Below are 16,783 nucleotides of genomic sequence, written 5' to 3' on the forward strand. Positions count from 1 at the left end.
GAAAAATTACGTCGTGGGGCAAATCCGACCTCTAAATAGTGGGGTAAATCCTGCCGCAAAAAAAGCCAAAAAAACAACAATCACACAAAAACCATCAACATCGCAGCGAACCAGACGTTCAACTCGAACCAAAAAACGCCAGCAAGCTATTTGAGCAGCGAATCAGATGATACTGATTAATTATTTTGCTATTTTCATTTTTTTAATTCTATTATCTTTTATTACCATTATATAACATAACTTTGATTGATATATCATTGCAAAACCTATATTTAGGTTATATCTGTACTAAATCAACCAAAAACATAGGCGGTCGGGTTTACCCCATCATTTTTGAACTTAGCAAAAATGAACTTTTTCGTAAAACGCTTGTATCTCAAAACTTTTCAAAGGTATGAATAAAATGCTATGCATAGAAAGTTGCGCAAAGGTCTAACCTTTAATTTGGTATATATAACGACTTGATCCGATGTAAAATAAGCATTTTATAGCCAAAACCATTTACTAGGTCGGCTTTACCCCACCTTACCCTATTCTTTATTTTTTATAAATTTACCATTTTTAAAGACAAAAAAATAATTTTTGAATTTAAATTTTGCACAAAACAAAATTTAATAAAATTACCTGTTTTGCACCGAATTAGCCATGCACCCCAAACACACACCTCCCTTAAATTGTTCAGTTAATTAAAACTTACTCCACACGATCTGCCAGGGATTGTCTTTGCTTTACATAATGGCTGATGGGAGAGCTAAGCTTAGAAATAATAACTGATTCTAATATAGAAAAATAACAGCCCCTCACTCGGCACTGAAAATAATAATGTATATAATAACAATTTGATGAACATAAACAGTTTAAGTTTTACCAAGTTATTTTTATTAAAGCCGTCTATATTCATAATACAGCATAGAATCAAACTAAGTCTCACTTTTTTAGAAGTGGGAGTAAAGGTAAGAAGGGTAGGTAAGTGGCCGTTCCTAAATAACTTCTTAAGTACATATTTTATGAGGTAACACAATAATATATTTTCTAAAGAAAATCCATATCAACCACTTGCCTATAGTGAATATAGATTTTTTTTCTTAATTTCACAAATGCGCTACAGGAAAAAGTAACAATTAATTTTAAACAACAAGAACACAGAAACTTAAAAAAAGCGCTATCTGAATTTGCATATAAATGAATCAAATTTGTGGAAATAATCAAGACAATTCTGAAAATATAACAGATAATTAAGAAATTTGACCAGACATTGGATTTTCTTCCATAAGGTCAAACATTACAGCTGACGACTTCAAAATAATATGTTATTTAGGATTATTTTCCCTATTTTCAGGTCTATCTTGTGGCTTCGGTAGAAGGGGCATAGAAGCTATAGTAATGTCCCTGTCGTCTTGTTCCCCATTTTGAAGATATTCCCCCACTTCTGAAGCAACCAAACTACTTATTGAGGCATTATCTGTGTGCTCAGGGTTGATCATCTTTTTGTCATCTTGGATGTCTCCACCGACGCTTTGATTGCTTCTTTCATCATGAGATAAGTCAACATTGGTGGGGGATGAAGTCATACTTCGATTAAGTTTCGAATGGTGCCTAGCGCTTTGATTCGCAGTAAGTAATTGGGGTTTTTCGTCTTCATTAATAGAATGCAACAAGCGTTCCACCTCGTCGTCGAATGTTTCGCTTGAGAATGTCCCAGATTTACGACTCTTTTCCAACAAAGTAGCCTTTTTAGCCGTTAGATATAGCACCCTTTTAATTGCAATATATATGACATCAGATATTGCACGAACAGAGTAATCAGGTACAAATGATTGCCGAATTTTCGAGTCCATATTAAGAGACTGCAAGGACCCAAGTTGCGTTGGAGAGTCTTTAAGAAAGAAAATGATAGACAAATTAAGGATGTTTTTAAAATATATATCATTTGATGAATGTAATAACTTGATTAGATGTTTATATCCTTAACATTAAGTTACCATATTCTATATCTGGCATATACTGCGCTGCATAAATAAAATATAGCTTTATATAAAAATATAAGTTCCTTGAAAATAATTACAATGAACTATGTATTTTCATTGGAATCTAAAATTCTTCCTTTAAGAAAAATTTTAAAAATTGTATTAAGGGGTTATCCGGTTTTTTTCAAACTTTTTTATATAATAGTACAAAGTTTCAGGAATGTTGTCAGAAAATTTCAAGTCGATCGAAGCAAAACTGTAAGAATGGGAAATATTTAAAGCCCAGCGCGTCACGTGAGTCACAACTGGCAATTAAAACTTTAAACGCAAAACGCCAAAATATGGCAAAAATTTCCGTAAAAACTGACACTTTTTTATTAAAAGCGCTACAAAAAAAATCAATTTTTAATTAAAAAAAAAATCCGTCGTTCAAATACAAGCCAGACACAAACACTAACAGAACAATTTTGGTTCTTAGATTTCAGATAAAAATTGACGGAGATATTTTGGTGGCCTGCCTCAACGGCTCATTTTTTAAATATTTTTAGTTCAAATTTTCTCAGAATTTAGTTCAAATCTTAAACAATATTGTAGAATAAATGAAATTTGCAAAATTTTCGTAGGTTCTTTTAAAAAAAATCACGAAAATAGGCATTTTTTGTGCTTCAAACCCCGGAAATTAAAAACGAAATTCTGAAATAATTAAAAATTATCATATCTCAATAAAGATAAAAATATGTTCAAAAACAGTCAAGTTATAATTTTATTTTTCTGTAAATTTGTCGATCATTTGTATAGCAGCTATTTGATATAGTCGTCCGATCCGGCCCGCTCGGACATACATATATAGCAGTGAAGAAGACTATGCAAAGTTTCTTTCAGATAGCTTTAAACTGAGAGACTAGTTTGTGTAAAAACGGACATACGGACATGGGTAAGGTCGAAAATGTCTCCTTCACTGCGTTGTGACTAGCGCACTAATTTATAAGTTTTTTAAACTTGTAGCGTTGGGAAGGCAAATAAAATCAAATCAAAATCAAGCTTCTGACTTAAATTATAATACCCTGCAAGGGTATAAAAATGCTCATACTGAAACAATGCATGGAGGGGTAAACTTAATGCGAAATTGCATCCAAAGAAAATATTGATTTTTCGGTTTACAGGCAAAATACAGCAATAATGGGTAATTTTCCACAATATAGGGTTACGATGTCGTTTCCATTCTTACATACTGGAATATATTACGCAGGTCCGTAATTTGTAAAGTGCTCGAAAGATCGCGTACAAAAGACTAACTAATCTAGCGCCGAAAATTCGAAACGCCTTGCTCAGAGCAAATAAAATATCATTCCAATTGTACGATGGACAATCGGGAGTAGCGCCGAAAGCTCGCAGCTGTTTGTTCTACAGAGAGACAGACATGAGATAGCTATCCCTGCATGTCATCAACTGGCCCTGTCATCAACGTACCCACTGCGACCTCTACCGAGCCGACGTTTCATTTAACAATGGTATTAAAATCGACTCTCTCGTAAATAAGAGTACTTGATGAATTGAAGATGAATTGCTGATTTCGTTTTTCAGAAAGCGAAAAATTGAACAAGGCTACTGCTGCTGATTTTTGATTTTTGTTACTTTTTGGTCTCAGAACAGGCTTTGACTGCGACTTTTGATTTGTTTAGAAGCAAAATCAAAAGCAAATTCATTTGAAATTCAGTTTTTACTTCAGTTTTTCAAAAACTGAATGGACTGGCTTCGATGATTCATCGACAAAACCTGTATGTTGATGAATTACTAATGAATTACCGCTTACAGGTACTTCTGGTATTTGACCAAATCACACATATTTGGCGTAGTTTGTTTTATAATAATGCTTATTTCTAATGACTTAGATTAGGGCGAAAGAAATTAGAGTGAAATTTGTTTGTTTTCCTTACGGGTCTTTGTACTTACCAATAACCACATTTTGCACCAAGGCTTGTGTTCCGAAATAAGTAAACGGACCACTTTCAAACATAAGAGCTTCTTTTCCAATGGTAACTTCCACGCGACCCTCCAATATAAGTACGAAAAAGTCCACATGTTTTCCTTGTGTGAAAATGTACAGACTTTGGTCGTCTTTACTTTTACCTTTTGTTTTAATATTGTGGAACACGTCTTGATTAAGTAGTCTCCGCAAAATTGGTTCCGAGATGACATCCTTTTTAAAAGCGTCAACAGCTAAGAAAAAAATTGTTTAAAATGCGAATGGTATCCACAATCGATGTAATTACCTGTGCTTAGGTACTGGAACGTAGCCAACGTTAATTGAGGAGAAATTCGAACAGCTTGAATCTCACGACGCTCAGCAAACGCAGAAAAGTCTGCTTTCTTATAACGATTTCGTTTTGTCTTTGTACGGTTATCAACAAAAACATCGGTTTCGTCAACAATTTCAGCCTGAATCAGCTCTTCAATAACATCTTCCAATGTAACTAAGCCCACAGTTTCATAAAACGGGTCTCCATCTCCCTCATTATTTACGCGATGGACAAAAGCGATATGTCCAATTGTACCCTCTTTGAATTGGTTGAACATAATGTCTAAAGTATAATCCTCAAAAACGAAATGAACTGGATTTTGGTAGAACTCGCAAAGTGTTTTCAATGGCGTATTATCATCAGTATCAACAAAGGCCAAGTCTTTGATGTAAAGTAGTGTAACAATGTTTTTCCTATCGCCATCGTACACAGGAATACGTGAGTACCCTGAATTCATGATTTCCGAAACAGTTTCAAAATCAAGTACCGCCTCTAATGACAGCATAAAAGCATCATTTATATGCGTCATTACGTCCGCAACAGTTTTTTTACGTAACTCCAGTGCTCCAGATATGATGTTAACTTCATTTTTATCAAGATCGTTAACATCATTTGTAACCTAAACAGTGGCAAATAAATAAAAATATATATAAATTTTTTTTACATATTTAACAACAAAAATTGCTAAATTCGAGAAGCCGAAGTTTGTATACCCTTGCGATCGCTTGTAAGAAGTCCGAACTTATCCTAAATTGAATAGGTATTCATGTAAATGGACCCAACGCTCCTATGCCATCTATATGATATGGTTATCGGATTTGGTAAATTTAACTTTATCGAAGGATATATGCGACTATTTTTTAACATATCGACATTTTTCTATTAAAAAATCGTAATAATAATAAACTAGTTTTATTATATATATTATAAGTATATGCTAAAAACAGCAGTTTCTTCTATTCTTTTTTTTTCATATGTCTCCATATATAAAAGACGATAAGCTTCATTTAGATGGCTCAAAAGCTAGTTTGTGTGGATACGGACAGACGGACATACTGACAAGTCCAGCAAGACTTATCTGTTAATGATGTTCAAAATATATATTCTTTATAGGGTTGCAAATCGGTCTTTTACTGCGTTGCAAACTTCTGACTTAAATTATAATACTCTGCAAGGGTATAAACCAATTTTTTACTTACACGAACAAGTTCCTTCAATCGTTCCCTATTGTAAACATTACCAATTTCTTCGCCCAATAACTTATCGAGAATTCGAGACACTGGATAAGACAAAGGAGCTGTTATAGCCATAACAGTTTTGGTTATTAAAATGGTTTTGGCTCCAATGGCCAATCCATGACGTGAACACACAGCCTGTAAAAAAGAAATTAAAATTAATATCTCCAAAACAAATTATTACTATCATTATAATAATCTGGTTTAACACGATTAAGATCCAAAACTAAGGTAGCTTTTGTATAAAATAGGACTGAAGATTGGGTTTTTTAGGACTAAAGACCGACGGATAGGTTAACGGAACACATATCCATGGCGGCCACCAGGATTGGACGCAACTTAGATCTAGTAAGCGATTCAAAGAATTATGGACATGGCTAACTTGAGACAAAGAAATATCAAGCAAGACATCAATGAGGTCATGCTGTGCCTAATATTGGAGGACAGTTGACGCACCACCTGATGACCAACGAGCTCCAGGTATATTGAAGTCACCTGGAGTTACTAGTCTGAAAGCATGTTGGAAACCGTCTGAAGTGCCAAAAGGTGTTTGGAGAAGTTACGTTAAAACATGTTTTTTTTTCGACATCAAGCACGTCCTTGTTCATGTTAGCAGTTAGTAGGCGCGAAGGAAATAAATAGAAAAGAATGCAAGGAAACTACTACTGGCGTGCGTAAAGTTTTTAGTTTTGGGAGGCTATCAACATTAGATATTATGGCGTACAAAACATTATAATTTGCACAGATGACTCTAAAGGGTTCATGCAGTTCAATGGATGTTTTACAGTGGGGAAAAAGTAATCGTAAAAAAATCTCATGTTTCTTATTGGTACGTGAAAATTAAGCTGACCCCACGGATTAAGTTGTATAAGAATGTAATACCTAGCATGGTTCTACAATTAGATAAAGAGGGTAAGTTAATTAGTATGAGTCTACTAGAATAAGACGGTAACCTCTGGTTTGCATCCCAGTTTAAACCGCGTAAAGCGAATAGTAAAAAGTTCTTTTACTGTGGACACCATACTGAGGGCTCCAAACGCAAGATCCATATTCTAAAGATGGGACGAACAAGTGAAGTATATAAAGACTGTAACATAGGGGTCATTGAATTCCTTCGACCACCGTTTAATGAAACCAAGCACACCCCTGGCTTTATTCACCATGCTCGAATATGATCTATAAAGTCAAGTTTAGCATCTAGACGGACACCCAAATCATCAACTATATTACTTTTTTCCAAAGAGCAGCAGTTCAGCGTATAAGTTGCAGGCTTAGGAACGACACGGGAGAATGTCATTAGCTTGCATTTAGAGCCATTTAAGTTTAATAAGTTCAGGCGGCACCATATTTGAAAATTTTTAAGATCTGTCTGGAAGTCTGACTGGCAAGAAGCGTAGTTATATTGCACACAAAGTTTGACGTCGTCAGCGTACATATGTAGTACTCTGGATTTGGTCAAACCTTTGGGCAGATAATTGATAAATAATGTAAACATTAGGGGACCCAAATGACTCCCTTGCGGGTCGCCAGATGTAACCCTAAGAACATTAGATAGTTTATTTTTAAAAAGGACCTTTTGCGTCATGCCATTTAGATAACATGAGATCCAATTAAGAAGATCAATCGGAAATCCCATTAAATCGAGTTTCTGAACAAGAAGAGAATTCTTAACAGAGCCAAATGCTTTACTGAAATCAGTATAGATTGCATCTGTCTGAAAGTTATTTCGGCAGTTCTTTAGGAAGGAAGTGAGCTCCAAAAGATTGGTTGTAATTGATCTTCGCTTAATAAAACCATGTTGACACGGTGAAATAATTGACCTACACAGGTGCTGCAAATGAGGAGTAATGACATTTTCGTACAGTTTTGGGATGGCCAACAACTTAGAGATACCTCTGAAATTGTTGGCATCCAATTTGCTACCTTTTTTGTGGAGAGGAATAACGAATGAAAAACTGGCTTAACACGATGAAGATCTAAAAGAAGAGAGCTGTCGTTTAAGGTGGGTCTGAAGATTTGGTTCGATTTGGGGATGATGTAAGAATAAATCTGATTTGGGTCTATTAAGTTGGAGTAAGTGGTTTGAAAAAACTAAACAAATATATCGGCTATTGCCTGATCATTATCTGCTGTTGTATTTTCAAAAGAGAGCGAGAAAAGATGAATAATAGGTTTACGTTAAGTCTTAACAAAATTATAAAACTGTTTTGGGTCCTCAGAAAACTGGGACCTACAACGAGTCAAATAATTATTGTAGCCCTGCGCGTTATGCACGGTAAAAGTGGACCGAGCTGATAAATAACTAGATAGGACAGTTGGAGAACCGGTACGTTGATATTTAGCATACAGATTTGATTTTTTATTTTTGAGGCGGGTCAACTCTTTGGTAAACCAAGGAGGCTTATTTGCTGTTGACAGACAGTATAACGGAACACATTCAAAAAAAAATTATAATCATGAAATTATTCAGCCGTACGAAGTCCGTCTTGCTAAAGCAGAAGACTTTTTGGGCTGGTCAATCAGATTTATTCCGTGAAACAGTCCCAATGACGATAGTCACAACGAAAGTGGGATGATAGGGATCATCGGGTTGCGTCAGGATCGCCACCCTAGCTAAACTAAATCTTGCCGGATCAGAGACAAAGCAAAGTTCAAGCGAGCGCTCTAAGGAATTTCGTACATGGTTGACTTGGAACAGTGAAATATCAAACAAGTCAGCAATAAAATCATGATGTGTTGTGGTAAAAAGTGTATTAGTGAAATTATATAGGGACCAAATAGCACCTGGGATGTTAAAATCACAAATAACTACTAAGTGGTCCCCATTCGAAAGCCTTCTGGAGACCGACTGAACAGCGATAAGATGGTTCCAATAAATAGAGAGTTCCGACAATGGAGGAATGTAGGAACATGTAACAAAAATGGAACTACCATTAACTGATAGCTTCACGCAAAGGAATTCAAAATCGTTGAATTCCTCGAAAGTTATTAATTCGAACGTGAGAGTGGAGTCGACCGCTATAAGGACACCTCCCCCTCGTCTGACAGGCCGATCTAGCCGGTATACTGTGAATCCAGCTGGAAAAACTTCGGAGCTCAGAATCTCCGGCTTTAACCAGGTTTCATTGAATACAATAACTTGAAAAGCAAATGTGACACTATCAGAATACAATTTAGGAAGTTTACTGCGTAAGCCACTTTCAATCTTAAAGGAGATTGGTTAGTTTTTTGGGACGGAATTAACAGAACAGTGGTCAAATCGGGCCTAGGAAGAGTAATTCCTACTGGCTGCTTCATCTTACCTTCGAACTCTTTGACAACCACATGCTTTGGCCAGAGCATAGTATGTCAAAAAATTCGCCATAAACATTTATTTAGAAAGAAGAAATGTTCCTACGATAAGCAAATTAAAATTTTTCCACCTTAATTTTTTCTTTTTCTGCTTTTGCTTTGAATAAAAGCTATAACATCTTTCGATGTTTGATCAGGGAAAAGCCGCGAAACAAATAACTCTTTCGTTGGCGGTATTGTCATAAAGGGTTTTGGCAAGGCAGACTGATTATCAACCTTACCAATTTCGGCCGGTAGTTCGGGCCTGACACCCTGACAGGGAATTGGACTGGGGCTCTGAGAGGACAACTATTGGGACCCCCCAGGGGACAACACGAAAATGGGTAACACCGGGGCACATTCGGGAGGCTACTGTTGAGAGCCTGTCACTGGTGGTTTGGATCCGCCTAGATGCTGCACACCAGTTGGGTTTTTTTTTTTTGCGCCTTGGAGACTCATCTAATAGCTTGAGGCTATTGTTTGCCGCCCTTGGTTTGCCGCATGACAGACATAATTTTCCTCTTTACCTCGCGGCAGGCCTCACAGCAGTAACGTACGCCGATATTTTTGGCCACGTCATCTACTGTCCGTGCAACAACACCAATGCACTTGGTATTCACTTTGTTATCACACAGCCAACAGGTGATGGTGAGTTCACCGTAAATAATATTCTTTTTTACAAGTTTTTGAGAAGCAGACCATATTGACAGAGATCTTAGGAACTTTCCACTTTACCTTCGTTAATTAAGGGGGGCGCAAGGGATTAAGTGCAGCGGCACTGGAAGAGCGGGATAGCGTGAGATTAAGCACTAAATATAACCATTTATAGCTGTCGCGACGATGCAAACAACAACAAACGCAATAGGCACAAAAGGGAATGCAAAAGAAATTCAAAGCAAATCTGCCGCTTAAACTAAGATGTGGTTTTTAGGTAATTCTACACAAATCGGGAGAGCGCACGAAAAAAACACGTCCGTTCACGTTGAAGGAAGAATAATAATTAATGTTATGTAGATAAAGCTACCTGGAAATGATAGTTTTAACCTCGTACTCCTTAACTACAGCGAATTTTGGTCAGAAGTCCACAGAACAAATTGTGTTAAAAAGATCGAGGGAGACACTTATCTTAAACAATAAGATGTCTCCGGCGTATCAAAAATTAAATTGTTCCACTTTTATATTTGCGATTTGGGTTTTGCCCTGCATATGGGCAAGAACTTCTCCCTATGTGAGGTCAAGAGCAAGCCGTAAAACAAATACTGTATTTAACAGGGGTAAGGGTCTTTGATAACGCAGCATTACCAACTTCGGCAGGTGCTCTGGCTCTTTTTTGACCTTGTGCAGTTAACATTACTTTTTCGATGTCTACGGTGTTAGAGATTGAGACACCGCAGTGGACTCCACTAATATAAATGGCGGAGTTGTCCCAATTCCATCCCGGCATATTCGGTTTCCGAATGTTTAACTGCTCCCGATCTCAAAACCATTGGGGCTGGGCCGAGGGGGTGGTGCAGATCTTGCTGGGGTTCGCCCAATTACTGCCCACCAGAATTTTGGTAAAAATTTTATGAAAATCGGACGACTATATCATATAGCTGCCATAGGAACGATCGGGAAATTAATAGAAAAAAAAATTATATTTTCGTTGTTTTTCAACGTATTTTCATCTACTCCGGGATATAAGCTTATTTTATTATTCTAGAATTTTGGTATAAATTTCAAAAAAATCGGACAACTATATCATATAGCTGCCATATAAACCGATCGGTAGATGTAGAGAAAATGTAAAGCAGGGAATGCAAAACTGTAACTGTCAAACTGTAAACATAATAAGTATAGGTAAAATGTAATGAAATAATATCTGCAAGGGTATACAAACTTCGGCGTGCCGAAGTTAGCTTCCTTTCTTGTTTTTTATTAAAATTGGAAGTTAAAACGCCTATTTTTAAATAAAAAAGTTAGTTATTTGTTAAATAAAAAAATTAAAAATTAAAAATAGCTCGACGCGAGTACCTGTAGAAAGAAAGAAGTTATGTTCCAAATTTTAAACCGATAGGTTTAGTAGATTTTGAGTTATCGTGTACACCGTTTTTCAAAATGACTTGTTCAGGAAAGCGCTTTAAACTTTGTGATTTTCATGTATTAAACACCAACCTTTTTTCTTTCACAAATAATTAACAGATAATTAAAGGAACATTCTGGTGTAATAAAACATTTGATTTTCGAAAAGTCAACTTTTTATTAAGTTTATAGCGCTCTATCAACAAAGTTATCTAAAATATCTGGCTTTTTAAGAGCCCATTCTACTTAGTTTTGTAAAAAAAATCTATTAAAAAAAAAATTCGATAGATACAAGAGCGTCTAGAATTCATACTAAAAGGGCAAATCGAAATAGTAAAATATTAAAAGTTATGAGCTTCCGAGCCGACCGACTTAAAGCAGGTAAGGAGCCTTTTTATACCCTTGCAGGGTATTATAATTTCAGTCAGAAGTTTGCAACGCAGTGAAGGAGACGTTTCCGACCCTATAAAGTATATATATTCTTGATCAGTATCAACAGCCGAGTCGATTTAGCCATGTCCGTCTGTCCATTTCTACGCAAACTAGTCCCTCAGTTTTAAAGCTATCTGAATTAAACTTTGCGTATAGTCTTCTATATACTCTCACTGCTATATATGTCGGAACGGCTGCCATACAATTGTTCGATAAATTTTTAGAAAAAAAATTATAACTTGGCTATTTTTCAACATTTTTGCATCATTTTTGAGATATGGCCATTTTATATTATTCCTGAATTTTAATATAAATTTTATGAATATCAGACGAATATATCTTATATCTGCCATAGGAACGATCGGAAATTAATTGGGGAAAAAATTATAACTTCGTTGTTTTTCAACGTATTCTCATCTACTCTGAGATATGCCCTTTTGTTATTATTTCAGAATTTTGGTATAAATTTTATGAAAATCGGACAACTATATCATATTGCTGCCATATAAACCGATCGGTAGATGTAGAGAAAATGTAAAGCAGGTATATACTACAACTGTAGCTGTCAAAAGTAAAATGTTATGAAACTCTGTTTTGTATGTGTTTTCAGCATTTAAATTTTTAATATAAATATCAAAATCAATCTGCAAGGGTATACAAACTTCGGCGTGCCGAAGTTAGCTTCCTTTCTTGTTTTATATATCACTCAATTTTCAACGAATCTTAATGTTTTTTTTTTTTTTTGTTCAGTATGTGTAATTAAATTGTCTATGGAACTATGGACTACAATTACATAGATAGCTTATATGTACGTTGGATTTTTTATCGACAAAAAGTTGGAGACAATTTTTAGCAAAACTACAATTTTTAAACGCCGCCATTGCGTTATTTTTTTATTTTTGATAAAACTAGTCTATTCCACACTGCACTCCAACTAAACAAGAAAAGTTTTCAAATTTTTTGTTTCAGACGATTTTTAGCAAAGGCTACGGTTCAACTCCTTCTGCCCTAAAAAGCCGAGGAAAGTGAGCCGTTAGCTATAGCTTCAGGTGCATAAAACGCGAGTGGGCGGTACCCCCGAAATAGATACCATTCTGGAGGGTTTAAATGATGAAACCAGGGCTGAGATGTCAGCCCAAACGTCGGTGGAAGGCGTGACCGCTACCACCGGCGGGCACAGGGGGGAACAATCCTCTCTGCGTGTCGCCAGCGGTTACACCTCTGATGTGACGGGAGCAGGTCATGTAAGTTGGAACGCTACGCCATAGTCGATACAGACTCGGACCTTGAAAACGTGCAGCTCTCCAAAGAGAAGGAAGAAAGCCTTCTCCACTCGCCGAAACCAGGCACCAGCTCCCAGCGCAAGGAGGGCCAAAGCCGTCAAGCGAGGGAATGAAGGCCAAGGCGATGTACAAGGCTGCCCTCCGCATCCAGGATCGGCTCCAGGAAAAAGCCGCCCTATCCCCAGAGGAGAAGGTAAAGCTTACCTGGGCTGAGGAAAAAATCGCTGAGGGGAGGCTTCACTTCGCCAAACTCCCCCATATGAGTTCGACTCGCGGATTCGCCAACAAGGTGGAGGAAACGCTTGCCAACAAAAGACAACGCTCAGCCGAAAGCGCCTGTATGGACGCACCGGGGAGCAAGCGGCAACGCGGGCCTAATGAGGCAGGCCCTTCCCAAATGGCGAAAAAGCCCAAAAAGACCGCAAAAGTCAGTGAGGTGATCAAACGACACAAACCAAATGACTGGAAGTCAGGCCAGGACCATGCTCAATACCTCAATATATACACCGACGGCTTCAAGATGGATGGATGAGTTGGAGCGGGCATATACTGTTCAGACCCTTAAATGATGATCTACTGGGTTCCCAGCCACCAAGGCATAGACGGTAACGTAACCGCGGACGAACTTGCAAAGGAAGGCGTTGGATTGGCGAGTGAAAAAACAGAAAACGTCCCTATCTCCCTAAGAACGCTCCAAAGCGAGCTAGAGAGACGGGCTGACGCAAGCGCAAAAAGCAGGTGGAGGAGTAATTCCGCAACCTGTAGAATATCAAAAAATCATGTGCAAAGAGCACAACGAGAAACTCACCCACTATGTGCTGCATCTTCCGCGGAAGGACTGCAGAATGTTAGTGGGTATTCTTGCAGGTCACTGCCTGTCTGTTGCACATGCAGTCAAGCTGGGTATTACCGACAACGCCAAATGCCGGAAATGTGATGAATCCGAGACAACCGAATCCTTGGAGCATCTCATTTGCAATTGTCCGGCCCTAACGAGGGCAAGAATGAGATACCTAGGCTCTCCAGTTCTGGCATCGCTAGAAGATGCCTCCAGGAGAAAGCCAGGCGAACTCCTTGCCTTCGCGAAAAACACCACATAGATTTGTAATAGTCGGACGGTGTTAATTTCTTATTTAATAATATTAAAGCTCTAAATCTAGAACATTTTTCTCATCCTTGAATGTCATATTAGTATTATCAATAATTTCATGATTTTTTACAACTGCAAAAAATAATGAATGTTTTAAAATGGCACACCTATTTAATTGAGCAACCACAAATTGATCAACCACAAATCAATAACAAACGGGTAAAAAGAAAAGTAGAGCAAATTGCACACAAATAAAATGGACGTAAAAAAGTTGATATGCCAAGGCACTTATATGTTTTTTTGATAACCACTGTATTAACATTGTTCACACGTGAACACGAATATAGATAAGATGCATATGTTAGGTATTAAATCTCTGCACTGCACTTGACTATCTCTAAGTACAACCGCCACTTGGGCCTATGAAAATACAATACAAAAAAATACAATTTTTAAAAAAAGTTACTGGTCCAACTTTACTATGGAAAATTACACACAATACAATCTCTGATATTCACTTTTAACAAGTACAGATAATTTTTTAATCGCTAGTTTTTCATTATTTAAAGATAACGAAAATTTGGTGGTGACGCACAATATATTACTGGTATTGGTCACCATATTCCACTTTAATTCAGTTTTTTTTAGAACAACTGAAGCAACAAAATAGTGACGTGCCAGAGATATGAAACGCGATGCTGATTAAAGCTCGTCTTTTTTGTAACTTTGAATTTTTTATGACGAACATGTGAGGTTCATGTTTGCTTTCACATTTCGTCTGAACTTTTTGTTTGCTGTGTTCACAAATTCATGGTCGGATTTTAATGTTTAAGAGAGTTCGTATATTTTTTAAAATATGAACTATCACTGTGGCTGGACGACAAAAAGGGGTTACATATATAAGAAAAATCCATAATAATAAATATAGCAAACTTCGGCACGCCGAAGTTACATATACCTTAAAATATATTATTTTCGGTACAATACAAAAAAATGTGTCTTTATTATTTGTTACACAGGAACACAAAATTAAACTTTGTGAAATTTCCACGAACCATTTCAAGTTTTCCATGATATTTGGGTGCTCCTGAGTAAAAGTCCCATACAAAATTATCTTCCATCACCTACAGGTTCCGCGGTATACCTAAGAATACAAAAAACCGATGTTTGCCGACAGTGCGAGTAAAAAATCTAAAATTTATATTATATATAAAAAGAAACAAATCTACTACTATTTTATAGGTTGCCTTGACTTATTTGAATTTTGACAGAAAATAGTAGTAGATAATCAAACCAAAAAAGCGGTTTTATTCGTTTAATAAATCCAATAAAATGTCCTCATGAAAACGCTTTAAACCGAAATTAAAGAATACAATGAACAATAGATTCAATGAATATTTAAAATTAGTCCCATATAAGATTTAATTCTCAGAATTGTTTTTTCATCACAGAAATGTTGAAATTTTTGGGAGTTTCAACTTTGGCGTCGAATTCCAAAGACATAGGCACGGGTCCACGATTGGGACTATTTTTTAGTAGTGCCGTGATGTATTGAGAGTAGGTCCTACCGAAAATAATAAAGGTAAGTCCAATTATATAGGCCACGTAATTCAAAATGTCGGCAAACATCGGTTTTTTGTATTCTTAGGTATACCGCGGAACCTGTAGGTGATGGAAAATAATTTTGTATGGGACTTTTACTCAGGAGCACCCAAATATCATGGAAAACTTGAAATGGTTCGTGGAAATTTTTGGCTGTGTACCTGTGTTATTATCAACCTTTCTCTTCATTAAGAGGGTTAAGGGGGGGGTAAGGTATTTAATTTTTTTTTTGTAAATTTTTTTTTTCGTAAATTTTTTTTTATTTTTTATTTTAAAGTTACGCAGAGTTTAACGAAGGTCGTTGGGTGTTCAATGCATGAGAATCACAAAACGCTCTCCTGAAAAATGCCATTTTGAAAATCGGTGTACACGATAACTCAAAACCAACTGAACCAATCGGTTTGAAATTTGGAACGTACCTTCTTTAGGTAATTCTACAGGTACTCACGTCGAGCTTTTTTTAATTTTTAATTTTATTATATTTTTTATTTAACAAATTAACTTAATTTTTTAGTCAAAAATCGGGGTTTTGACTTCCAATTTTGACAAAAAAAAATCGTGAAAAAATGTTTAAAATAAAAACGCTTCGTGAATACCTCGGGACGCTTATCCTTTAACGAATGAGGTATAAATTTTGTAGATCGGATAAATCTGTGGACTGTTAGGATGTACACCGCAAACCAACTTTATTTGGAGGCGACACAGGAGATTCCCTATAACTCCTCTGCCTCTAAATATTTTTCAATACAAAAATTAACAAAAATTGTTCAAATGTGTTATTACCACACCACTCAATAAGTTCCCGGCCTGACATATACGGGGCAGTAATAACCAAACATCGATATTTTTTATTGATAGTGTCTTTTATCATAAGCTTTGTGTAAAAATTTTACAACTCTGCGCCCACGTGTTTTCAAGTTATAAATTTTAAAGTGAAACAACCTTTGAGTTTTTCTACAATATGGAAAAAAAATAATTTCGTGTCCTCATTAAACACTGTTTTTTGATTGGACAAAATACGGTAGAAGCCAAAATTTGGCTTGATAAGCATAACCCGGACTCTTCTCCAAGAAAATCAACCATCAAGGACTGGTACAATGAATTTAAACGTGGTCGTGTGGACACCGAAGACGCTGACCCTAGCGGTCGCCCAAAAACAGCAGTTACTCCAGAAAATATCGCCAAAATCCGAAAAATGGTATTGGCCGAACGCAAATTGAAATTAAAAGACATAGCTAATGCATCAAAGATATCAGAAGACAGTGTGTTTGCGATATTCCATGATTATTTGGATATAAGAAAGCTCTGCTCAAAGTGGGTGCCGCGATTGCTAACACCGGACCAAAAGCAACAACGCATTGATGATTCCGAGACGTTTTTAAGCATGCTGAAGCGCAATAGGACCGATTTTTTTCGCCGTTACGTAACAATGGACGAAACATGGATACAACTCTATACTCCAGAATCCAGTCAACAGTCTTCT

At 36.6% G+C, this 16,783-nt stretch overlaps 1 protein-coding gene across 3 annotated transcripts in view; it reads right to left on the minus strand.

Annotated features, from left to right (window-relative positions):
• Positions 1-531: 531 nt before the first annotated feature.
• uex (metal transporter uex) overlaps positions 532-16,783 on the minus strand; it is a 34,711-nt gene continuing 18,459 nt past the window's right edge. For all 3 annotated transcript variants that reach the window (XM_041777384.2, XM_070283970.1, XM_070283971.1), the window contains 4 exons: positions 5,467-5,640; positions 4,241-4,886; positions 3,921-4,187; positions 532-1,876 (listed from right to left, as the gene is read on the minus strand). In XM_041777384.2, coding sequence (XP_041633318.1) covers positions 1,311-1,876; positions 3,921-4,187; positions 4,241-4,886; positions 5,467-5,640 — 1,653 coding nt within the window. In that variant the 3' untranslated portion in view covers positions 532-1,310. The remainder of the gene's footprint in view (positions 1,877-3,920; positions 4,188-4,240; positions 4,887-5,466; positions 5,641-16,783) is intronic.

Source organism: Drosophila kikkawai, chromosome 2R, assembly GCF_030179895.1.
Source record: "Drosophila kikkawai strain 14028-0561.14 chromosome 2R, DkikHiC1v2, whole genome shotgun sequence".
Lineage (NCBI taxonomy): Eukaryota > Metazoa > Arthropoda > Insecta > Diptera > Drosophilidae > Drosophila > Drosophila kikkawai.